This window comes from Eretmochelys imbricata, chromosome 11 (genome assembly GCF_965152235.1).
Source record: "Eretmochelys imbricata isolate rEreImb1 chromosome 11, rEreImb1.hap1, whole genome shotgun sequence".
Taxonomy (NCBI): domain Eukaryota; kingdom Metazoa; phylum Chordata; order Testudines; family Cheloniidae; genus Eretmochelys; species Eretmochelys imbricata.
The window spans coordinates 34,612,410-34,637,887 of record NC_135582.1 but is presented as its reverse complement, the minus strand read 5'-3'; the positions used below and the strand labels follow the sequence as shown (position 1 = coordinate 34,637,887).

Genomic DNA, 25,478 nt, shown 5'->3' with positions numbered 1-25,478 from the left:
CTCTTTCCTGTCTGCTTCATTCCTAAATACATGGAATAACACCATCCACTGGTAAGAGCAGGAGGTATTTGTATCAAATTTAATTCCAGTGTAAAGTGTGGAGAATATCCATGTTATCTGTTGGGTTTAGAGCTTGTTTAATGTTTTCTATTTTTAGTTGTAACCTTTTTGCATGATGAGCTGGTAGATAACAAAGAGAGAGGCACCTAAATTGAATCAGAAGTGGGGCAAAACAAATAAAACTGCTTGATGTTGCCACATTTATTAGACAGTTTTATCCCACAACTCTAATCAAACTTCTCTGTCGAAAAAAGATCATATGCATATGATATTCATTAGATAGTTGCTCTGTAGAAATGTCACACTCTGATAAACTTGCCATGCTGATCATTCTCCATTTTCCTTTTTATGTGAATGCTTTTAGTTCAAACCCCATATGCATGTTAGCAGCAAGTACTGACAAAGTTTTCCAGCTCTAAACCATGACCATATGCAATGGACTGGCATGTGGTTTTGAGAGTTTGAACTTGCATGAAATCTCTGTATTTACATCCACAGGGACCAATTCTGTCCTCAGGCAAGTGTGTGTGTGAATCCTGCCAACTTCAACTGGAGTTCTGTGTGAATATCTAAAGGCAGAATTTGATCCTGTCTCTTTTCCCTCTCTCCCTCCCCCTCCCCCGTTCCATCACTGAAATCTGAGTAAAAATAAAGTCTAAAATGATTTTCCTTCTTTGAAACATGAAATTTATGTATATGATATAAATAACTAATATGAATATTGTTTCAAAAATGCTTTTACATGTCAGCACTAATAATTTAAGAATTCAGGGAAAACAAATTAACTTTTCACCTAAGAAATAATACTGTACTTAGATAAAAACCACTTGCTTTCTTTAAAAAAAAATCCTGCAATTTTTTACTGAAAATAAGGAGATATTTCATGTTCATCTTAGATGACTGAACATAGAAGTAACCTTCAAGCTCTGGTGGTGAAAGATGCTGAGAACATGATTCATTTGTTCCTCTCTGCTTCACTTCTACGTCTCTTTGATTTTGATGCATTGCATAATGTATTTTGATAAAACAGTTGTACTGATAATATAATTTTGCATGGATTGGATAAACAGTATTTAGGATTTACTTTAATCTGGATCAAATTCTTGAGTCTACAGAATAGGCATAATTTGAATCATGCTGTTGTTTTATTCACTGGCAAAGTTAGTTACAAAAGATGATTTATGATGAAAGCTCCTGCCAGTCCCTGAGATTCAAAGGGATTGTTTTATTATGTTCTAGAATTTTTCAGACTATCCTGTTCTGTTTTTCTTGTATTCTTTTCTCCTTATGTTTTCCATTTCCTTCCAATATTATCAGTCCAGTACCTACTGATAACAGCATGACTGTACTTCTCCTTATAGAAAGAAGCAATATTTAATATCCGAAGATCCTTTTTTCAATTATTCATGTGTTTCTTCTAACCCTCACTTTCCCATGGATTTTTCTGTGCATCACGATAGATGTATTGGTTTATTTTACCTAAAAGAAAGTCCAGAATAAGTGGACCATGCTCTGGGAAGGGTTTGCCCAAACATGTATTTTAATTAAAATTTCAGATATAGACTGGAGGAAGTTTTACTTTTTATTTTCGGATTTAATACTATAAAAGGGGATAACAGGTCATCATTTCTTCCAATATACATTTTAGGCCCTTCTCCTGCAAGTACTATGAATATGCTTAATTTTGACACATGTGACTAGTCTCATTGGCTGCAATGGTGCTAGTTGTGTGCGTAAAGAAAAGCACATGCATAATTATATGCAGGATAAGGGCCATAAATGGTACTGTATCAAAAAGGCAGTTTTCACCAGCTGGTAGTGCACGGAGATTTCTCAGTTTTATATTGTGTGGTACAACTGTTTCAACACAGTCTACATTTGCTTATCCTCCTGATACAATCACTTCTCAAGCCCAAAGTGGTGCTACCATCATGTGCTGTCTATGTACATTCCAGAAAGATAAGAGAACAATTCACATTTCACAAGCCAAAGTGAGGTTAACTTAACTCCATCCTGACCAGAGCCATTAACTACACTGATTTCTCTATCACATCTGAACTGTACCCAAATTGCAAGAGTATGGATCATTAACCCGTAAATGAATTGGCTGAGATTAGAACTGAGTGGCAATTTTCCAACAGAGAGGTTTTTTTCTGAAAATGTCCATTTGTTGAAACTGAAACTTTTTGCAGGAACATGCCAGCTGCAACAGAAACTTTTGATGCATAATGGGAAATTTTCTGAAAAATCTCAAAAAATAAAAATTAAAAAAAATTCAGGACAGTTTCCTACTCAGTTTTACTTGAGACAGACAAAACGTACCTCAAATATGAATAGACTGGGAACTGGGAAGTTGTTTTTCCCTTGTCTATTGTAATATTGGCTAATGAACAAAAAAACTATAGCTAATCGAGAGATCCAACAGAAGAGACTTATAAGACTTGAGCATATGAATAAACTAATCTTCTATCAATAGTTCATTGCATTGTTTTGTGGGCTAAAGTCTCACAAACAGGATAATTACTAATCTTTCTACCACTGATTGCCTTCATTCCATAATGAAGACAGGATATGACTCACCACGGAACTGACCATGAAGTAAAAAAATGAGATGGTCAGCCACATTCTACAACAGTTGACGTTTCCAAGAGGTTTTCAGGAGTGAACATTTCTGTGATCCATTATGAAGCTCACAGAGACATGAGGAGGTCTTGTGGTTAAGGCACTGGGCTGGAACTCAGGAGATATAGCTTCTGTTCCTGGCTCTCCCATGTATGACGTTGGGCAAGTCATTAACATCTCTTTGTCTTATCTGCCACTGGGACAAGGATAAAATCATACTTCCCTACCTCACAGGAGTGTTATAAGGCAAAAAGAATTGTCTGAACGATTTCAGAGTGATGAAGTCCATATACATACTTAGATAGACAGAGATAATCAGAACAAAATCTGCATTCAAAAGAACAGGTCACAGCCTGAAGCCTGGCCTTTCACTCTGCCCATCCTAGAAAAGAGACCGCCTACATTGTCCTGTCCCTGGAAACCTCATGGACCTTGTCAGCTTCCTAATTTTTATAGTAGTAAAAATTATTCTCTCCTTGAATTAGGGGGCAATGACCTAATAAAACATTCAGACCACTTCCTGTCCACAACACTTAGGCTTCCAAACACTGCCTACCACCACCCAGTTCACCATAGCTCTCAGATAAACTCACAAAGTTAATAAGGAAGCTGGCATGTGGATGGAGAATTCCAGAAAAAGTATTTCACACAAACCTGTGCGTAAGTGCTGATTGAAACCAAAAGTTTCTACTTCTCCATGATGATAGCAATCAGCAAATCTCATCCCAAGGGGAATCACTTGAAAACCCAGATTGCCTCCTCTGACTGCTATCTGTTTTAAGGAACTCTTTCATATTGTGCCAAAATCATGTGACTCCAAAACAGTATTTTAGGCACAGAGAGGAAGAATCTTGTATTTCCAGCCATTGCGATAGAAATGTGCCTAATCCTATACATAGGGGCACTAGATGCACTGAAAGGATTTTGTGCCTCTGCCTAAGACCTTGCCCCTTGTCCTTTTTAACTGGTCAAAGCCATGTGAAATGCCCTGGCCCACTGCTCACAGAAACCGTTAACTCTTCCTAGAGATGGAACTTGGCCTGGTGTCCTAGTATCCTGAAACATGCTCTAAATGGCATGTTCTCAAAAAAACTAAAACTCAGACATCACTGACATAGCTTAACTATTGTATAGTCTAGAACCTCTTCTCTCTGGTAAGGTTTTTATGTAAGTAATTGCAAAGAGACTTTAGTAGCACCTGGCCTTCAGTGATAGTCTAGATTCCTCCAGTCAGGCTTCAGGCTGGTTCCTGTGAGACAGCCAAAGCTGATGGAAGATCTCCTTATGATGAACAGTGGCAAAACAATGGTGCTGAAACTTCTAGAATTGTCAGCCATTCTGGATACTATCAATCACAAGATATTGCTTGACCCTGTCTGTCATAATGGGAATCAATGGGATGCTTTTAAACTATCTATTCTTTTTTCTTCTCATAGACCCTGAGAGTCAGCTGTTTCTCTCCTCCCTGTGAACTTTGCCAATATTCTCCCAGAGGGTGTAATGGTTAGGTACCTGATACAGAACATAAAATAGAATCTTTTGATTGACTTCACTGTGTTTTGGATCAGGCCTATAATGAGATGACGAGGGGTACATTGCTAGTAATTGCACATAGCTCTTTCACCTTTTTATTCATCTTAGAAAGTATGGCCTCCCTGATATCCTACCACATAAAGTAAACTGGAGTAAAGAACAGCTGGCTTTAACTGAACCCAGGAAAGACCAAAGAAATGATAGTTAGAAGAAAGAATCTCTAGATCTATCTGAGGGCTCTAGATATTTTTTTAGTTGCTTTACCAAAACCATCTCAATTTCTTTCCATAAAAACTGGAGATTACAGACAGAATATTAACTAGTGAGATTGCTAGCCATAAATCACCCATCTGCCGCCCGGTCTTTCTAAAAGGAGGAATTAACAATCTTCTCCAATTATAGACAAAGTGTCTCCTCACTGGACTTCTCAAAAAGAAGAGATACATATAAGTCCAACTCATAGGTTGGAGCCTGAAGCTCCTTAAGTGTCTACAGAATGTAGATCTTGAAACATTGTTACATGCCCCAAAGACTTATCTCTTACAGTCATATAGATAGGTTTAAAAACTGCCTTCTTCACCGTAGATGTAAGAAAATATGGTGGAAAAATATAAAATATCTTTTTCCATTCTGCACATCGCTCTGATCTATAATAAACTGGCTAAAAACCCAGCCAAGTATATTGTGTTAACTTTAAAAGTTAGGTTGACATAGGCTGGAATAGCTATAACATAGCTAACTCCCGGGGGGAGACAGCTATGTTGATAGAGGAATGTTTCGGTTGATGTAACTGCCATTATCAGGGAAGGGTATTCCTACACCAACGGAAAAAAAATTTTCCATTGGTGTAGATTGCATCTACACACTAAAGGGTTATGTCAGAATAGCTATGATGTTGTAGCTTTGCATAGTGTAGACATATGCTGAGGCATGTACCTCAGTATTAGATAGGTTTCAGAGTAACAGCGTGTTAGTCTGTCTTTGCAAAAAGCAAAGGAGTACTTGTGGCACCTTAGAGACTAACCAATTTATTTGAGCATGAGCTTTCGTGAGCTACAGCTCATCCGATGAAGTGAGCTGTAGCTCACGAAAGCTCATGCTCAAATAAATTGGTTAGTCTCTAAGGTGCCACAAGTACGCCTTTAGTATTAGATAGGTTAGTTAAGGAAAAGCATGTAGAGATTCCCTCAGCAAACACTCAAAGGGCTTAATTCTACATTTATTGAAGTCAATGGAAAAAATCCCATTGATTTAAATGGTGCAGGATTAAGTCCATAATGCATATATGTTCTCTTACATGCCTACACTTATCCCTGCCTCTTTGATTATTGGTTTGGTATGTCTTCGTTCATAAACAGGTCTGACTCTCACTTCAGGGGAGGGATGCCAGGCAAAAATGAGTTTGGGGTGAGCAGTCGTCCTAACATAGTTAGTGTGATCTCTTCTGCAGAAAGTCCACGCTGAGTGTCAAGTGCATGCTGCTTTATGGTTGATCATGTCAGTATCAAAAGAGACAATTTGAACCATTGGAGGAGAGACACACAGTACAAGGAGCACCACAGACTGCCACTAGGACCAGTGTATTGCAACATGTACTGCTTGTGGAATCAAAATATATGTAAGAAAAAGGATATCACATCCCTCAAAGATTTCCTTCCAAAGGCAAGCCTATGCCTGACAGAAAGAAAAACTGAATTTCCAATGAGTGTGAAAGCACTACCACTGAATATGAAACACAAATCATGTACCACACCTGTCCCAATGAACATGCAATATGTAAAAGCAATGTAGCTTGAAATGGTCAGCAAAAATACATGGAATGTGGCATTTTGGGGCAAGTAGAGTGAAGATAAAAACAAAGAAACAAAACACATTGCATCTGCTGGTTCTGTACAACACCTCAACTGTTAGATATAATCAAAGATAACCCAGTACCATTCTTCTGTTTCCTGCCAGCCCAGTCAGCTCACAAATAAAGGTTGAAAAATAATGCAAGTTGTTTCAAATCACATGAGTCAAAACATATTAATAAAAGGCCTGTTAGCATGGTGCAAAAAAAGCTGTAAGGCTAGCCCATGCAAGTGTTTCTTCATGATTGCTCATTTATAGAGGATTTACTGTGCAATAATCCTGACCAACCTGGAAAGGAGACTCAGTTAAGGGATGCAAAAGACACTGTGAAACAGTGGTTGCCTTGAAATACTCATCATTAACTACACAGTAGTCCTTTGACTTTACTGATGTATTTGTGGGTTTTTCATGAGTATCATCCCACCAATAAAGCAATAATGGAAATAACTGCTGTAGCAGTATCCTGATTTGCACCAATTGGAGTACTTCCCTAGTATCTTGTCAGGGACAGAAGTTGATGGCATATCAAAAAACTGTTCAGTAGTTCAACAGAAAATGCAAAACCCACATGGCTCATCATGTACATTATTATTGTCTCAGACAGTAAACACGGGCCACTTTTCCTAATTATTAATTGTATCTATCAGTAGCAAGCATAAAAATAAGATGGTTGCCTGAGGTTAAACCTCATAGATATTAAGCTTTCGTGGGTGTATACCCACTTCATTGGATGCATGTAGTGGAAATTTCCAGAGGCAGGTATAAATATGCAAGCAAGAATCAGGCTAGGGATAACGAGGTTAGCTCAATCAGGGAGAGCTGAGGTGTGAACACCAAGGGAGGGGAAACTGCTTTTGCAGTTGGCTAGCCAGTCACAGTCTTTCTTTAATCCTGAGCTAATGGTGTCAAATTTGCAAATGAACTGAAGCTCAGCAGTTTCTCTTTGAAGTCTGGTCCTGAAGTTTTTTTGCTGCAGGATGGCTACCTATAAATCTGCTATTGTGTGTCCATTGAAGTGTTCTCCTACAGGTTTTTGTATATTGCCATTCCTAATATCTGATTTGTGTCCATTTATCCTTTTACATAGGGACTGTCCAGTTTGGCAAATGTACATAGCAGACTGGCATTGCTGTTACATGATGGCATATATTATATTGGTGAACGTGCAGGTGAATGAACTGGTGATGGTATGGCTGATCTGGTTAGGTCCTGTGATGGTGTCGCTGGTGTAGATATGTGGGCAGAGTTGGCATCGAGGTTTGTTGCAAGGATTGGTTCCTGAGTTAGAGTTACTATGGTGCGGTGTGTAGTTGCTGGTGAGAATATGCTTCAGGTTGGCGGGTTGTCTGTGGGCGAGGACTGGCCTGCCTCTCAAGGCCTATGAAAGTGAGGGATCATTGTCCAGGATGGGTTGTAGATCACTGATGATGCATTGGAGAGGTTTTAGCTGAGGACTGTATGTGATGGCCAGTGGAGTTCTGTTGGTTTCTTTCTTGGGCTTGTCTCGCAGCAGGAGGCTTCTGGGTACACATCTGGCTCTGTTGATCTGTTTCCTTATTTCCTCATGCGGGTATCGTAGTTTTGAGAATGCTTGGTGAAGATCTTGTAGGTGTTGGTCTCTGTCTGAGGGGTTGGAGCAAATGCTGTTGTACCTCAGCACTTGGCTGTAGACAATGAATCGTGTGGTGTGTCCAGGATGGAAGCTGGAGGCATGAAGGTAGGCATAGCGGTCGGTGGGTTTTCGGTATAGGGTGGTGTTAACGTGACCATCACTTATTTGCACCGTGGTGTCTAGGAAGTGGACCTCCTGTGTAGATTGGTCCAGGCTGAGGTTGATGGTGGGGTGGAAGCTGTTGAAACTGTGGTGGAATTCTTCCAGGGTTTCCTTCCCATGGGTCCAGATGATGAAAATGTCATCAATGTAGAATAGGTAGAGAAGGGGCATGAGTGGACAAGAGCTGAGGAAGCGTTGCTCCAGGTCAGCCATAAAAATGTTGGCATATTTTGGGGCCATGTGGGTGCCCATAGTGGTGCCACTGACCTGGAAGTATATATTGTCACTAAATTTGAAATAATTGTGCGTGAGGATAAAGTCACAGAGCTCAGCAACCAGTTGTGCTATGGCATCATCAGGGATACTGTTCCTGACAGCTTGTATTCCATCTGTGTGTGGGATGTTTGTGTAGAGAGCCTCTACATCCATGGTGGCTAGGATGGTGTTTTCTGGAAGATCACCAATACATTGTAGTTTTCTCAGGAAATCAGTGGTGTCATGGAGATAGCTGGGAGTGCTGGTGGCATAGGGTCTGAGTAGAGAGTCCGCATATCCGGAAAGTCCTTCAGTGAGAGTGCCAATGCCCAAGATGATGGGGCATCCAGGATTTCCGGGTTTGTGGATCTTGGGTAGTAGATAGAATAACCCAGTCAGGGTTCTAAGGGTATGTTGATTTGTTCCTGTGTTAGTGTAGGAAGTGTCCTGAGTAGATGGAGCAGTTTCTTAGTGTATTCCTAAGTGGGATCTGAGGAAAGTGGCCTGTAGAATTTAGTATTGGAGAGTTGTCTGGCAGCCTCCTTTTGGTAGTCAGACCTGTTCATGATGACAACAGCACCTCCTTTATCAGCCTCTTTGATTATAATGTCAGGGTTGTTTCTGAGGCTGTGGATGGCATTGCGTTCTGCACGACTTAGGTTATGAGGGAAGCTATATTGTTTTTCCACAATTTCTGCCTGTGCACATCGGTGGAAGCATTCTATGTATAGGTCTAGACTGTCATTTTGACCCTCAGGAGGAGTCCATGTGGAGTTCATCTGTGTATCAGTGCGCTGTTCAGTGTTATCTTGAAAGTGTTCTTTGAGTTGGAGACGGCGAAAGTAGGCTTCCAGGTTACTGCAGAACTGTATCATGTTGGGGGCGGGGGGGCAAAAAGAATGTCCCCGAGATAGGACAGACTCTTCTGCAAGGCTGACTGTGTAGCTGGATAGATTGACCATATTGCTGGGTGAGTTAGGGGTACCACTGTTGTGGCCCCATGTGGCAGGTAGGATTTTAGACAGCTTACAGTCCTTTTTCCTTTGTAGAGAGGTGAAGTATGTAACGTAGATCTCCTGTCTTATTTTAGTATAATCCGTTTGTATGGAAGGTTGGTTATTTATGAGAGTCTCCAGGTTGGAGAACTCTTTTTTGATGCTTATCAGGTGGTTCTTCAGTTTTTTTGATAGTGTATAGCATAATCTCTCACTATGGTCTGTGCAGAATGTAGATAGCAATGGATTTTTCACCTTTAGTCCATTTGGTATGATGTCCATCTGTTTGCATTTGGAAAGGAAGATGATATCTGTCTGTACTTGTGCAAGTTTCTTCATACACTATGAATAAAGTGTATTTATTCACTGATAAAGGAGGTGCTGTTGTCTTGCTTGCATATTTATACCTGCCTCTGGAAATTTCCACTACATGCATCTGGCAAAGTGGATATTCACCCACGAAAGCTTATGCTCCAATATGTCTGTTAGTCTATAAGGTGCCACAGAAGTCTTTGCCGCTTTTACAGATCCAGACTAACATGGCTACTCCTCTGATACTCATAGATATTGCTCATTCTACTGTCATAAAACCTTGTGAATCAAGATACAGGTGAGGTTGGCATCCAATAGAACATTCTTGGAAAAGCTTTCAATACCAGTCATCTCAGGGTATGTCTACCCTGCCATTAGACACCTGCGGCTGGCTTGTGCCAGCTGATGTGGGCCAATGGGCTGTTTAATTGCAGTATAGGTGTTTGAGCTTGGGCTGGAGCCCAACCTTTGGGACATAGCTTGAATGTTTACACCGCAATTAAACAGCCTCTTAGCCCAAGCCCCATGAGCCTGAGTCAGCTGGCAATGGCCAGCCATGGGTTTCTAACTGCAGTGTAGACATACCCACAGTAAGTTATGTGGCAAGAATTCCTCACCTCATCCAAAGGACTAATCTTCTAGCCAATTTGAATAATAGAAATACTTTCCTTTCTAGGTTGCTCCTGATCATGACTCACAGCTTGGCGTAGAGAATCCTCCCCTGTGTTTGAGTTTAACTTTTCTCACTGAGGATGCCAAATAAGATCAGTCAAACATTATATGCCATACACTGGGTTGCAAAGAGGAGGAATGAGTTTGTGCCCCATGGCTGCCAAAGAACAGAGCTAAAACCAGTAGTAAAGAAGTATGATAGCATTGTGGGGAGAGCGGAGTCTCCTGAATTACACTCAAGTACCATGGTGGGGAAGCCCCTAGAGGTTCAGTTGCAAAAAACATGAAAATCTGTGTTTTTGCTGAACAGAGCCCAGTGGGAAGAGATTACTGAGGTGTCAGAGTGTGGAGGTAGAAACATGAAGGGGAAGAATGGAGAAACTAAAACACACACATTTAAAAATCTTCTCTTGATAGACCCCCCCCCCCACGCGACTATCACAAAATCTGTCACTTAGAATGATGCTGTTTTGAAAGCAGTTCCTATATATGTTGCACTCAGTGTTGTCAACTTTCATAATTTCATCACAGGTCTCACAATTGTTAGTGGTTTTCTTAAAGCTCCAGCTTCTCAAGTCAGATAGCTACAAAGTGAATCTCAGGTTTTATTTTTTAGAGAGTAAGTTTTTACTACTCCTAGTCACAGAGAAACTTGTAAATGTTACCAGAGTATACTTAATGGCCTAGAAACTAGATGATAAAAGAACCTCCTATTTAAAAAAAAAACCACATAATTTTTGAAGACCTAACTCCTGATTATTGAACACTTTGGGTTGGCAATTCTGGGTACTCTATAAATATTAAGGCCTGGTTTCCCAATTCACCAATCTAATAGGAGTTGTAACTCCATTAATCTGAATACAGTTATTCTGGATTTACAGTGGTGTGAGATCAGAATCGCTTTTCTTTTTTTTTTTTTTAACATCTTGGTAAAATTGCTGAACCAAATATTTTCATAAAGACCAGCATGGATTAGAAAAGAATACATAAATTTTATGGCAGACTGACCAAATAATCTAAAACACAATTTGCTAATATTTAAAATATGATCAAGTATAATAAAAGTGGTGAGGCAATTCTGCTCTTAGTAGTACTGTATATACCAATGTTCTAACGAATTTTAACTCTTCTGAAGTCAAGAATTTAGGCTGTGATTTTTCAAAACTGCCAAAAAGCACTCAACTCCCATCACAATTAAATGGACTTTGGGTGCCCATTTTCCTTAGGGACCGTTGAAAATCATAGCTTCAAACCATAAATGCTTTTAAAACCTGATGTACAGTATTTATGGTATTTTAGGGTATAATCTCTCTGAGGCAGGGCCTATCTCCTCATACATGTTTGTACAGTGCCTAGTACATTTTGGGTGCTATTGAAATATGAATACAGCAACTAACAAATATTAGGCAATGGTTTATAACATCTTCATAGTCAGAACAAATTAATGACCTTTATACTTGTTTCTCTAAATAAACCAAAAATGTGCAGAAATATTAACTAACCCAACAAACATGCTCTGCATAGCTTTTGTTTAATAGTAAAGTAAAATTCTTTGTTAAATAATACAAATAAAAACTGAAGTGAATCTGATTCATGTTAAGACTGTGCTTCTGTGTGTCTAACAACACAAAAACATTTCACTTTTAGCACACCTGAATTGAAAATAGGTTGGTATTTCATGTCATTTAACATTTGGGCTCTTCTAAATTGTATTAAAATGGGAGCATAACAAAAAGAGAGAGTGAGAGATTAAAAATTAAATACTTCAAAATATTAAGTTCTTTTCTTCAGTCACATGAACAGATCAAAGTAATTTAAAAGCAAATATTTCCAACTTTTCATCCCCCAGACTTTGATCTAAGATGTTTAGATATCAGTTTTGCTGTATTATTCAGAACATGATAAATTTTGTAAATGATAGTAACTTGTTAATACGTTTGGAGATAACCATATTAAAATAAATAGAACCAATTGTACTTTAAGCAATATCTGGTTATATGTGGTTAGACATTGGTAACAGAGTGGTGAAATTGGAGCTTTTCCTTTTTTATTTTTTTGTTTTCCTTTGCTTCTTGTTGAATTCTGGCTTCTTTGAAGATGTATAGACTGGTGTGATAGTGTCCAAAGCCATAAATTGTTAAACTATTTGTATAAATGTGTGTTATAACTTTGTGTTTTCTGTTATTTCACAGTAGAAGCTGTATTGATTTCTGTTAGCAATCATAGAAATATTTCAAAAGCAATTAAAGATACTAATGTTTCATTTGTAAATCATAGCTTGGCTTCGGTGGACAAATAGCCTCATGTCAGAAATGTACACATCCCTCTTCTCTGTTAACAAGGCGAGAGATAGCAGTTAAGAACCTATTTATGCAATAGGAATGACTGCACAGACCTTTATTGTGCTGCAATAAGAAAATATACAGTGAGGACTGAATACCGTTATGACAGGAATTATTTTAAATTGCATTCTCTACAGAAATACCCACTGATATTACTTATGTGCGTGCGTACACACTGTAAAAGAAAAAGTCGTAGATCAATAGACTGTGTTAATAGCAGGAAGGCAAATCCTGTTCATATTACTCATATGATTAGTCCCATTGTGTCGAATTCAGATATGCATATGCAACTCCCCTTGAAATCAAAGAAAACTGTGTAATAAAAGAAAATTTGGCCCATTAACTTCAATGGGACTCTCTGCATAAGTGAAAAACAAGCAGGATGTGGCCTACAAAGTGGACAATGCCTAGTAACTTATGTGTAAGTCCAGTTTCTGAATACAATGAGTTTACTCAATGGGTGGGCATTGTTTCCATTGAAATGAATAGTAAAATTTCCATTACCTTCAGAGAAAACAAAGGTTAATGCTGAACAATTTAGCAAATCTCTCGCCCAAAATGACCAAGTTGTAAGCAGAATCCTTGTCTTCATTCCATGAACAAAATTAACAGTGTCTCTTTTGGGAATCCCGCAGTTCTAGGTAAATTCCAGTGAACCTGAATAACAGATGAGCAAATACCTGCAGCTTATGGGCCAGATCCTCAGCTTGTGTAAATCTTGCTTGAATGGAGTACACAAGCCATTTGCCTACTGAGGATCTGGGCTATACATTTCTAAATTAAATATATTTAACAACACTTATCAATTTAAATTTTCACAGTTGTGCAAAATTATAGCTTTTAATAATTTTTTCTATTTTTATCTATTTAAATTTTCAGTTGTGGGAAATGATGGGGGTCAGACAATAATTGTTGTAGACCCCGAGAGTCAAAAAGTTAAAGCCTTGTAATCATTAAAACACAAATAGCCAACATCACAGGTCAAGTTATACAAAGTAAGTGCGCTTAAACCAAACTCTAAGTTCTCAAGCAGCATTTTTCTTACTTCACCTACTTGTAAATTTTGATTATTATCGATGGAAATATTTTTGTCAGAGTGTGTATGGTAAAATCAACATTTACTGACCGTTACCTATAAAAATCTAATCCTTCCAAACTTAGTTATATCTTGTCATTATCCTGTTGCAATATAGTCACACATGTACTGATCATATTTCCTGTAATGCAAGAAATATAAAATGTGTGTGAGCACTACACTTTCAAGAGACCCTACTAGCATTCAAATTAAATTAATATAGAGAACAGCCATTTGATCCCTTATTTTGATCAAACTAAATGTTCATTAACCTGGATGAATTGAAAATATTCTGAACAGCCTTGCTACCCACCACTATTTTTATGTCAATGCATTCATACTGGGAACAAAGAAAACATTACAAGTTATTTAAAATTATTTGCATAGTATTGATGTGAAATGCTTTCATTTTTCTCTTCAGGTCCTAAAGGGGTTTCCAGAATGCTTACAAGCTGACATTTGTCTACACCTCAACCAAAACTTGCTTCAGAACTGCAAAGCTTTCCAGGGGGCCAGTAAAGGTTGTCTCCGAGCTTTAGCTATGAAGTTTAAGACAACCCATGCTCCTCCTGGTGACACCTTAGTCCACTGTGGTGACGTTCTCACAGCTCTTTACTTCCTGTCAAGAGGCTCCATAGAAATCCTCAAGAATGACATAGTTGTAGCCATTCTTGGTATGTATTTGCAAACTAAGGAGATGGAATGTCATCTTTCTGCTAGCACATACTATAGAACAGCAGACTGAAAAAGTCCATTGCCATATTTGGTGCATGCACCCTGTGAATGACTGTCACTTTAATTTAAAATCAAGCTTCTTTATGACTAATTTAGCAGCAGCACCTACATAATATCCTCACCCCATGGTCAGGAAGGGGGCCTGTCCGTATCACAAGTAACTTTGCTGTACAGGGGAAGGGGTAGGATCTGGAGAGTCCATGCAGGGAGTAGAGAATCCCTGTGCACCAAAGAGCCCAGCTGCATGTGCATTTAGAATTTTCCCCGACCAACTCCAACATAAATACCTGCCTAAGTTAACGTTATGTGAAACGGCATTAAGGTACGCACTTCCCCCTCCTGTGAGTCAGTCCTATGGCACTGGCTGGTGACAGAATCCTTAGAGGTGAGGTTACAATTGGAGCTGGGTGAACAATGGATTTTTCCATGCACTGGCAATTCCAAAAAATTGGGAAGAAAAATTTTCACATCAAAACAAAAACAAAATTTTAAAGTAATTTAAAAAAAAGTAATTTAAAAAATTGAAAAGTAAAAAAAAATCATTTTGAGTCCAACAAAATGTTTCATTTCAATTTTGATCATGTTAAACATTTTTGACTGGTTTTTTTTAACCGAATTAAAGGAAATGTTGAACTAAAAAGTCATTTGAACTTTAAAAGTGAAGTTTTTCATTTAGAAAATGTTGAAATTAAATGTTTTGATTTTTTGGAATTGGAGGGGAGGGGTCAACTGAAGCAATTTTTACAGGAATTCATGAAATGTTTTGGTGTTGCCAAATCTGCATTTTTCGCCAAAAATAGTTGCATGCAAAAAATGTCACCTATCTTTAATTACAATGGAGTTGTGTTGAACTGAGTCAATAGAAGTTTTGTCATCTACTTCGCTGGGAGCAGGATAGAAAACACAGAGGGGAGAGAGAGGCTACTGCAGAGACAAATGACCTCCCTGTATTACCTGAGAGCTGCAGAGGTTTTGTGGCATAACAGACTCCTACTCTTATTGCAAACCCTATCCCTCTGGAAGGAATAATGCCAGGGAAACTGGAGGGAGAACCATGTGGAGCTTCTAGAACACCTTGGAGTAGATTGAACAATCTATCCCATGGAGACCATCTTAAAATATGTGAAAATAATTGTAGTCCTCAGTCAAGAAAAAAATGAGGGAATTATTTTTATTTTATTGGCTCTTGTGCGATGCTTGATTGCTGCTGCATTGTTCTGCAACAGTTTGTGACAGCAAGAATATAAACACATAGGAGAGTACAAATCAACAATAAAATGATATTGGTCAGAATGATGGGCTGGTTTAAATTAGCCTGCATGAAATTAGCCTGCAATAAAACCTCTTTGAAAAAGAACAAAGATAAACAACATTTTGCCAAAAACATCTGCCTCCTGCAGAAAAGCACACAGGAGGGAAAATTAACATGGAAAACTCTTGTTGATGCATCCTTCCCTCCACTGGGACAGTTTTGCAGCCACACACAAGTAGCATGGCCAAAGCCCTCTGCAGTGTGCATATGTCCCCAAATCCTCAAAGAAACCCATAGATGTGAGGGGGATCTGAACAGACAGTCCGTCCCTCCTTGTTCCTCCCCAAGTCCCCTCCTCTTGGCAGCATTTTCATTCGGGAGCCAAGCCATGTTATCACTACTGATCTGATTGCAGCAGCACACTAAAGCCCTTTCTGAGAGGGAGATAATGCAGCTCAGCATTATAATGGAAAATCCAATTGTCCTGGAGAGTATAATGCTATGTGGTTGGGCTGCTCCCAGTTCCTCCATCTCTGGACTGCCATTCCCCCCAGATTTGCAGAATTCCAACCATGCAGTATATGCAGGGGGGAGCTTTTTAGCCTTGTTGGTTGAGGGTGGGGCAAGGTTAGTATGATAAGTAAATAAGGTATTGCTACCTCTTTCCAGGTTTGCAGGCCGGAGCTGACAGGTGTTTGTGATCATTTTTGTCCCCTTTGTGCCTTGCAGAAGAAGGGATTATAGGGCAGAAACAAAGGTCAACATTTCCTAAATGGCCACTGATTCACTGAATTTGGGTACCCAACTTCAAACACTCTGGGCCCTATTTTCAGAGGAACTGCGTATCCACATCTTTGTTTTGAAGTATGGAGCTATGGGCGCTCAGCACTTCTTATAACAAGGTACAAAGTGTCTCAAGATGGGCACCCAAAATCGAAGTTCGCTCCTGAACATGTTGGCCAAAATCTTTGTAAATTTTTGAAAGATGGATAATGGAAATGAATTCTGGAGCCATTTCAATCTGAGGGCCTGATCCCACATACCTCACTGCATGCAACGGAGATTTTGCCTGAATAAAGTGTGGAGTGATTACAGAGTTCCTGGTCTTCCACAGTTACCAGAGATCAGGATGCAGCAGGGAGCTCAATAAACAAGGGAATTTGTAGATGGAGAAACAGTAGATGGAGAAATTAGAAGGATGGCAATGTGGTGATATATAGAGAGAGAGCCCTGCAGATCTGCGGCTATCCGCTTTATATGTGTGGATGTAGATAGCCACAGAATGTGTTTTTGGATCGTGGATCAGATATGGATACAAATTTTGTATCAGCGCAGGACTTTAGATATATATGATAATGTGATAGATGAAGGGTTGCTGTAGCCTGTTGGTCCCAAGATATTAGACCCAGAGAGAATGTTGGTGAGAGAGACAAGCTTTTGAGCTTACACAGAGGAAGAAGGAGGAGGAGAAGAGCTCTGTGTAAGCTCAAAAGTTTGCCTCTCTCTCCAACAGAAGTTGATGTGATATATGATATTCATGATATCATACTGTATGTCATGATAGATTAAATATGATACAACATTTTGTAACTATGATATTTTAAGGCTAATGTGAACAAGTGTTATCAAAGTGATTACTGCAATATAATTGTCACAGATATCAAACTGTACTTGCAAGATATGTTAACAAAATTTAATATCAGATATTATTATACATTGTATACCTTATACCTTATACAAGGGAGTTTGTCAAAGAGTTCTCTAGTTACTGCTTAAGTCATGGTTCTTTGTTTCTATGTCCTCACACTACATATGCTATAAAAGATCAGATGCAGATTTTGGAAAAACAAGCACGTACGTTACTGACGACTATTTTAGTGAGAAATAAATACTGTAAATGTGTCAAGGTTGAAGGAAAGCAGAGTTGTAAAAGTATTAGCATGAAAACAGCTCTGTTTAAGGGGCTGCTGCCTCTGGAGGTTTTGAATTACTGTTCAAAGTTAATTCTAACATTGAAAATTGAGTCAGTTTCTTCTGTTGCAGATCTTTGGGGAAAGGACTATGTCATCATATATATTTGTATATTTGCTGGGATAATGTAGTCTCAATCCAGATTGGGCGCTCTGGGCACTACTGTAGTATAAAATTACATCATCATGAACAATATTATTTACTACTCTAGATTATATTTTTGTTACAAGAAGGGGCTGGTAGAAATTCTGCATGTATTCTGTTATGTCAGGAATAATGCAGAACTGATTCAAAACAGAGTTTTAAAATTTCCAGATCTTCCTCTTGCTTAGTCCAGTTTTATACCAGCGTCACTCCACTGATTTTGATGGAATTATTCCTCTGACATACACTGGTGTAAATCAGGATAATCAGGTTTCATAACTTCATATCCCATAGTATAAGTTTCTTGAAGAGTTATGGGTGCATTCATTTTAATGGAGTTCTCATAATTAAAATAATCCGTCTGATTTTTTTTTGCAGGTAAAAATGATATTTTTGGAGAGATGGTACATCTTTATGCAAAACCAGGGAAATCAAATGCTGATGTGAGAGCTTTAACCTATTGTGACTTGCATAAGATCCAGCGAGAAGACCTACTAGAAGTTTTGGATATGTATCCTGAATTTTCTGATCTCTTTCTCACCAATCTAGAACTGACTTTTAATCTGAGACACGAAACTTCAAAGGTACGTACAGTAGGTGTTATTTTTTTCTATGATTTTCTTTCAAGTGTACTTGTTAAGTCACAGAAAAGAAAGACGTCCCTGGAAAATATAAGTTCTGGCTCTTCTTTTACACCAAAGTTAATGGACTTATAATGGTATGAGAGTGGAATCAGTTCCATATGATCAGAACTGGAAAATATATGAAAAACAAAGGCTAACAGAATTGAAAGCAAAAGTCTTGAGGCCAAATTCTGTTCAAGAAAACTTACCTGTGTGGTCCCAGCAAAGTCGGATAGACCTAGCAGAAGTGAATGAGATGACTCAGGTGATATTAAACTACCAGGATTTGGTTCTTTATTCAAATAGTGTTAAGATTTCAACCAGAGGGATTTTGAATATTTTGATACGCCCATTAAAAAACTGTTTTGAAATAAACATGAATATAAACTTAATGAGGGAAATTTGACACTGTCAATATATTTATCAGAAAAAGAAAATAAACAAGAATCAGGCTACCCTGGTTCCATTTATGACTAATACTACAACAAATGTAATTGTCTTGCAAATCTTCTATCCTCTTGGACTACATTTCCTATATTCAAAATTAACTAATAAAACATATGAAGCACTCTTGGTAGGACACCCCACACTTGTCTTCCCTACCCTGAACCTGCAGAACCTCTGTTTGTCTCTCCTCCCACCAATGGCTTCCTTAAGATGCCTCCCTGCCCACAGTGCCCCCTTCAAGAAAGGAGAAGGAAGTGCAGCCTCGGTAGGGTTCACTTCTCCCAGGAAGTGTGTCAGTCTGGATTTGGAAAAAAAATAGAGGGTTGGCCATTGGCTGAAAGGGAGGATGCTTCTGGCTAACAGGAGCGAGAGGTGTTGCATTCGTTTGGATGGAATAAATGGGCCCAAAGAGTAAAAGGTGTTAATAAGACGTTGTCACTGTCCAACATTAAACAGTGTTAAACAAGGCTTGGGGTTTGGTATACAGAGACTTCAGCCTGCATAGTACCATGGCAAATACATAATTAAAAATCTTGTTACCCTTTTATTAAAGATACAGAAAAGAATGGGGGAAATTTGCATTATTTGAAATGTAAAGTATTAAGTAAAGCTTTCATTTGAACATCATCCCTTGTTCCCTTTCCTTTTTCTAGGAGAAAACCCCTTGTCTGACAGTCTTTTAGATGGTATCAAAGATAGTAATCACTGTCCTTTTGCGGGAAATGGGAGGAAGTTAGTTGAGATGGGCTGGAGCTTTTGTTGTTGCTGAAGTTCAACCCCATTTTCTGGAAGACAAAACAAGACACAAACACACAAAAGGGGAGAGGAAAGAACAGCAAAGATAGAACATGCAGCTTCTAACTCTGATGTTGAATCTCACTTGCAGCCTCACTGCTGGAAAAATGTAGGCACAACGCGCAGTCTTATCAGTCACTTCGAGACCTGGCAAACTCATACCAGCCCCAGGCTATTTAGGGCATTGCTTTTAACTGCCTCTTTCTGGTCACAGACTCTCATCAGTGTTCCAAAATATACAGTCTTTGCCATCTAAACTAGGCTCCTGTTAGACAGAAGGCAAACGGAGAGGGAGAGAAAAGAGAAGAAATAAGGTGGGGAAGGAAAAGGATACACAGAGTTGGAGGAGCAGGCTGTGATAAAGTCTTACATCCCAAGTAGTGGTTGGGATTTAGCTGGAGCCAGGTAGAGGTGGCCATATGTTCTGGCTCCCTCTTTTTTGGCCTGGCCTGGTCTGGTCAGGACACCTTTCAGGATTAGGATGAAGATCATGGGATAGCAGCTATGATGGTGAAGCTCACTCCTTCCCCTTCTCTCATTTTTGCCAGTCGGTGTTCTGGCACCCTGCTTTTCCCCTATGGTCTCTTTTTTTAAGAACCCCAACAGGGACTGATGGGCAGAATAGTCCATCCACTCGTTATTTTATCCACCAATTAGGCCTAATTTCTAACACACCAATTTTAGTTCATTGATTTCCAGTCCCATGCTTCTCTTGTTTGCCAGGCATGATTTGAAACACAGTCCTTGAATTTTGTCAGTAGTTCTTTCTGTTTGGACTAAGTCAGTCTTTGTCTCCCTTTCGTACCTTTTCCCATCAGCATTTAGTGTAAGTGGTTATTGTGACAATTTATAAACATTCACTCACTTTTTACTGTTGAGCTCCCAATTAGGGTAAATTTGTAGGCCTAATTATCACAACATAATCCCTTTTTTTGGTAACCAGTTCTGCCTATGATCAGACATTTGTTCATTATGTCACTAAAAACATATTTTAATTTAAGCACATAGAGGAGGGTGGGGGAGGGTACTTTGTTATTATTTATCCCACAGCTGGCATTTACAAATCTTATTTGATTAGATCTTACCAAAATTACAGTTAAACCTTCCAGATGTTAACAAAAGCTAAGAACTTACCACTTACTTCTTTTGTAGTAAAACAAATCTCAAACAGCTGCTGTTATATGACTGTAAGATGTTTAAAAACAAACCAGCTGTTATCAGTTCTTTGGATGTATGCCCAGAATGAGTAAAGATTGGGGAGAAAACTTTCCGCTTCTTTTTGGCGCTTACACATTCAAAGCTGCATATTTACACAAACTGTGAAAATGTATGCACCAAGGATTAAACTTTGTCACCTAGAGAAATTTGTTTAGCTCTGATGGCATTTTTACCCAAGCGTATTGCCTTCTTTTACAAAGAAGCAACAAAATGATGTTCTTTAGGAATCACTTCTGCATTTATGAGCTATTTGGAACACCCAGAAGCAGTAAAACTTAGCAGCCATTTGTACTCTATGACAGAACTTGCCCACTTTTTTCACCACCAATATTTGTGAGGGCAGCTAAGCCCACCATGAGGGTTTAACCCATGGAACAACAAAAACTGACATCACAAACAAAACAGAAAAAAATTGCAAAACACAAAAAAACAATAACCCCAAAACATTGTAAAAACAATAAGGAAAAATATTTTTAAAACAAAACAACTAAAATTGCAAAAATACAAAACAATCACAAAAATCTTGTAGATGGTATTAAAGATGATAAAGACTGTCCTTTTTGGGGAAAAGAAAAGAAGTTAGTTGAGATGGACTCAGGACTGACCTCAGGAGTAGGCCACCTGGGTGGCTGCCCACGGTGCCCAGTGGTCAAGTGGGTGCTGTGCAGCAGTGTGGGGCTGTGCGCTGCTGGTGTAGTGTCAGAAACTGTTCCCTGCGGAGCACTGCATGGCAGGAGGGAACTCCCTGCTTCCTCCTGGCGGAGGAATGTGGGGGAATGGTGACACACAGATACTGCACACACACACCCCAGTGTTTCTCCGTGCTCCCCTAGAGAGCTGTGTGGGCAGGGGAAGTGAGGAGCAACACCAAGAACTCCGTGCATCCAGGTCACTTTCCTCACTTGAGCTGGGCTGTGAGGCAAGCAGCAGGAGCTGCCCTCCCCTTATGCAGCCCAGGTGGGAAAAGTGACCTGGATGCAAGGAAGTCGCTCCTTGCTCCCCCCGCCCCAGAGCCCCCTAGGGGTGCATGGAGGAGCAATGTTCCAGGGAGAGCAAAGGAATAAAGTGGAGAAGGAAAGAACACATGGGTGAGGTGGAGGGGGAGTATCAGCATCTTACATCCTAGGCGGTGGTCAAGATTTACCCAGAGGTGGCAGAGGCGGCAATGGCACCTCGCTCCCTGTCTTTGGCCCAGTCTGGTCAGGACATCTTTCAGGATTAGGATGAAGAAGGTCTGGGATTTTAGGAGATAGTGGGGGTGACAGCTATGGTGGTGAAGCTTGGTCCTTCCCCTCTTTTTGTCTTTCAGTTAGCCAGTGCTGCGGTAGCCAGTGCTCAGCTAAGTTCCAAAAGGGAGTGATGGGCAGAATAGCCCATCCTCTCATTGTATTGGAAATTAGACCTAATTAGTGGATAAAACATCAATTTTGGTTAATTGATTTTTAGTCCTACACGTCTCTTGTTTCCCAGGCATGATTTAAAACGCAGTACTTGAGTTATTCCAGTAGGCCTTTCTGTTTGTATTAAATCAGTCTTTGTCTCCCTCTACCTTCAACATTTATTGGTATCAGTTATTGTGACATTTTTTAAACTTTCACTCACTTTTCACAGTTAAGCTCACACTTAGGGTAAATTTGTAGGCCTAATTATCACAACAGAGGAGGAACAAGGGAGAAGCTACTACCTAGGTAGCTTTGCCTATCCCATAATGCTGTAGAAGTGCATCTAGCCATGTCCAGAAAGTGTGGGCTATACTGCGCGATGGATCTGCCCCTTTATAGTTGTGTATTTGGAAAATGTAGTTTAAATTTAAGTTTAATTATTCCTGATATACATCACAGTATTTCAGGTGTTCCAGTATATTTTAAAGTAAAGATAATACAGCCTTAGTATGGAGAGACCACCCTGTAGCACTCTGCTCTTGAATCCATGCTGAGACATGAGGAGACAGAGACCACTGGAATTTTGTATGCAAATGCTGGGCACAAGGGTTGCTGATCAGCAAAGTACAAATCAGGGAGGTTCTACATATGTTTTAGTTTTTAAAAAAAAATAGAATATATTAAAAGTCACTTTATAGAACAAATCATGTTATTTTTTAATGCTGAGCCTTCCTTCATAAAAATTGTATTTTTTTTCTTTACAAAATTATCCTTTCTGTTCCATATGTTAACTCTGCTTTGGAAAGGTCATTGCTATTATTTAAATGTTAGATATAATATATTTTACGGATACATTGAAGCTAGGCCTGAAACGCTGCATATTTGAGAGCTCCTTGAGGATAAAATTAATTCTTCATGATAGGGGCTTTTGAGCAACTATTTCCTGTACTTTCATCATCATAATATTTTATAATTATTTTTCTCATTGGAGGCTCATTGTTAGTTAAAATGAAACTCTATCCATCATGTGTGTTAAAAATCCATGATGTAGAACCCAGAGACAATCCCCTCACACCCATCCTCCCCACCCATTAGTTCCTTAGGGGTGGCTCCTGCTTCTTACTGCCCCACCCGTACTCCCCCAAGTGAAGAAGCAACTAGAGACACTTTTGGCGCTCCACACAGTGGGAAGACACCCATGCCTATGAATTCGCAGGAACAGGGTCTTAGCTAGTAACTCATTGACTAACACAGCGTTTCTCAAATGCGGCCACCGTGACCGAATGCAGCCACCAGGGGCTTTTCATGCAGCCATGACAGCCTCCTGGGTGGTGATGGGGGGAGGCAAGGCATCAGCCCTTCCCACTCCTCCTTGTTGCTCCAGGAGAGAGGTGGGACACAGTGTTGAAGGAGCAAGGTGAGTTCTTGACCCACGTTGGGGGGATGGGGGCTGGGCAGCAGGTTCCAGCAGCAGGACTTCAGGAACCTGGCTGTGCAGCCCTGGGCTCCGACAGCAGGGCAGTGAGTACTGACACCCCCCACCCCAGCTCTGGCCACACAGCCCTGGCCTCCAACTGCAGGGCTTCAGTCTCCAGCTCCTGGTTCCAGCTGTGGGGCAGCAGGCGCTGTCCCCAGCTGCCAGCCGGCTCCAAGCATGGGGCTTTAGGTGCCAACGCATGGCTCTGGCCGTGCTGGTGCTGGCAGGTGCTGACCCCCTGCTCCGGCTGTTAGCTTCTGGCTCCCAGTTCTGGCCATGCAGTGCTGGGCGCTGGCCCCGAGCTCCAACCACATGGCCCCAGCCTCTGGTGATGATCCCCTGCCCTAACTTCCCAGCAGCAGGTGCCAGCCCACAGCTCTGGCCATGCGGCCCCTGGCACTGATCCCTTGGCCCAGCTTCATGGCATCAGGCTGCCCTGCACAGCAGCAGGCGCCGGCCCAGAGCTCTATTTCCATGTAGCGGCAGGTGCTGACTCCTGGCTCCAGCCACCCACCCCTGGGCTCCAGCACCCAGCTCTGGGCTCTGGCCTTGGGCGCTGACCCACAGCTCTGGCTGTGCGGCAGCAGGTTCTGATCCCTGCCTCCAGCCACACAGTTCCTGTCCCCAGCTCCAGGCTCTGGGTGAGGGCACTGACCCCGGCCCTGGCTGCATGGCAGCAGACACCAGGCCCTGACTCTGCCCACGCAACGGTGGGGCTCATCACCCACCCCCATCGCCCCTGGGCCCTGCTGCCTCCCACAGCCCTGTATCCTTCAACACTGGACCCTGGTGCCTTCCTGGCCTCGCATCCATCCCCCTTTGCCCCAGGTCCCCACTGCCTCCCCTGGCCCCACATCCATCCCACCATCATCTCTGGCCTCTGCTTCCCCACATCCAGGGCTTAATGGGTTCTGGGGCTTGCTGAGAAAAGTGATATTAACAAGCATGCAAGTATCACTTTTCAGAGGAGACTTACTAGCTATCTGTGAAAAGTGATACTTGTATGTTTGTTAATATCACCTTTCCTAGCCTCCCAGGTAAGTGTGCTGTGATATTAACAAATTTACAAATATCACTTTTCACAGCAAGCCCCAGGACCCATTAAGCCCTCGATAGGGGGTGGAGGGCTGAAGGGGGAAGCAGCATTATTTTTTATTATTGAGTCTGCCAAAAAAAACCTACAAATACAATGATTTGGCTGTGTCTCTGTGCATTTTTAGTTGTTTTTTCTAAAGTTAATTATTTTAGGAAAAAGTGTCAGTGCGGCCACCAGTGAGAGTTGGCGGCTGCATTCTGAGGCCACCAAAAAATTTGTTGTGAGAACAACACTGCACTAACCTAACTCTCAAAATAATATGCAAATGATGCAATCAGCGCATCTGTGACCAGTGTGCTTTTGGAAACCCCATGCCGTCTCAGTTTTTTATTTAGCTGATAGATGCCTGTGCCTGGCTATCCCTGAGCTATTCCTACCTTCTTTTCTCCTAGCTTTTTTCTCCTCCATTATTTTATCCATGGGCACCATTGTGAAGTCCATATAAATCTAAACCTCACCCTTCAGGACTAAATTTAGAGCAGCAGCAAGAGCAGTAAATGTTTCACCGTCCCTTCTTCCCAGTCCAGTGACATGACCAAGCAACTTACCCAATTGGCATGTCCTGTCTCAGCAGTAAGGGGAAGGGAAGTGGGTTCAAAGCCCATGCCTTGTGCATATTCACACACAGCACTGCCTTCATGCAAGATTATTTGTTTTTAAATACATTATCAGCATGTTATTGCTCAGTTTTTTGGCACTAAAAACAATTCAAATGTGTTACATGTTTCTTGAATCCATTTCTGCAACAAAAAGCACAAGTTAAAACTTCATGCAGACAACAAGATAAGATGGATAAAAAGAGAAACCACAATTTTCAACTACAGAAAAAATATTTCAATGAGCTGAA

At 40.4% G+C, this 25,478-nt stretch overlaps 1 protein-coding gene across 1 annotated transcript in view; it reads left to right on the top strand.

Annotated features, from left to right (window-relative positions):
* Nucleotides 1-25,478, top strand: part of KCNH7 (potassium voltage-gated channel subfamily H member 7) — a 337,214-nt gene that overhangs the window by 288,542 nt on the left and 23,194 nt on the right. Inside the window, exons 10-11 of the mRNA XM_077829919.1 lie at nucleotides 13,913-14,165; nucleotides 17,972-18,177. Of these exons, the coding sequence (XP_077686045.1) occupies nucleotides 13,913-14,165; nucleotides 17,972-18,177 (459 nt within the window). The remainder of the gene's footprint in view (nucleotides 1-13,912; nucleotides 14,166-17,971; nucleotides 18,178-25,478) is intronic.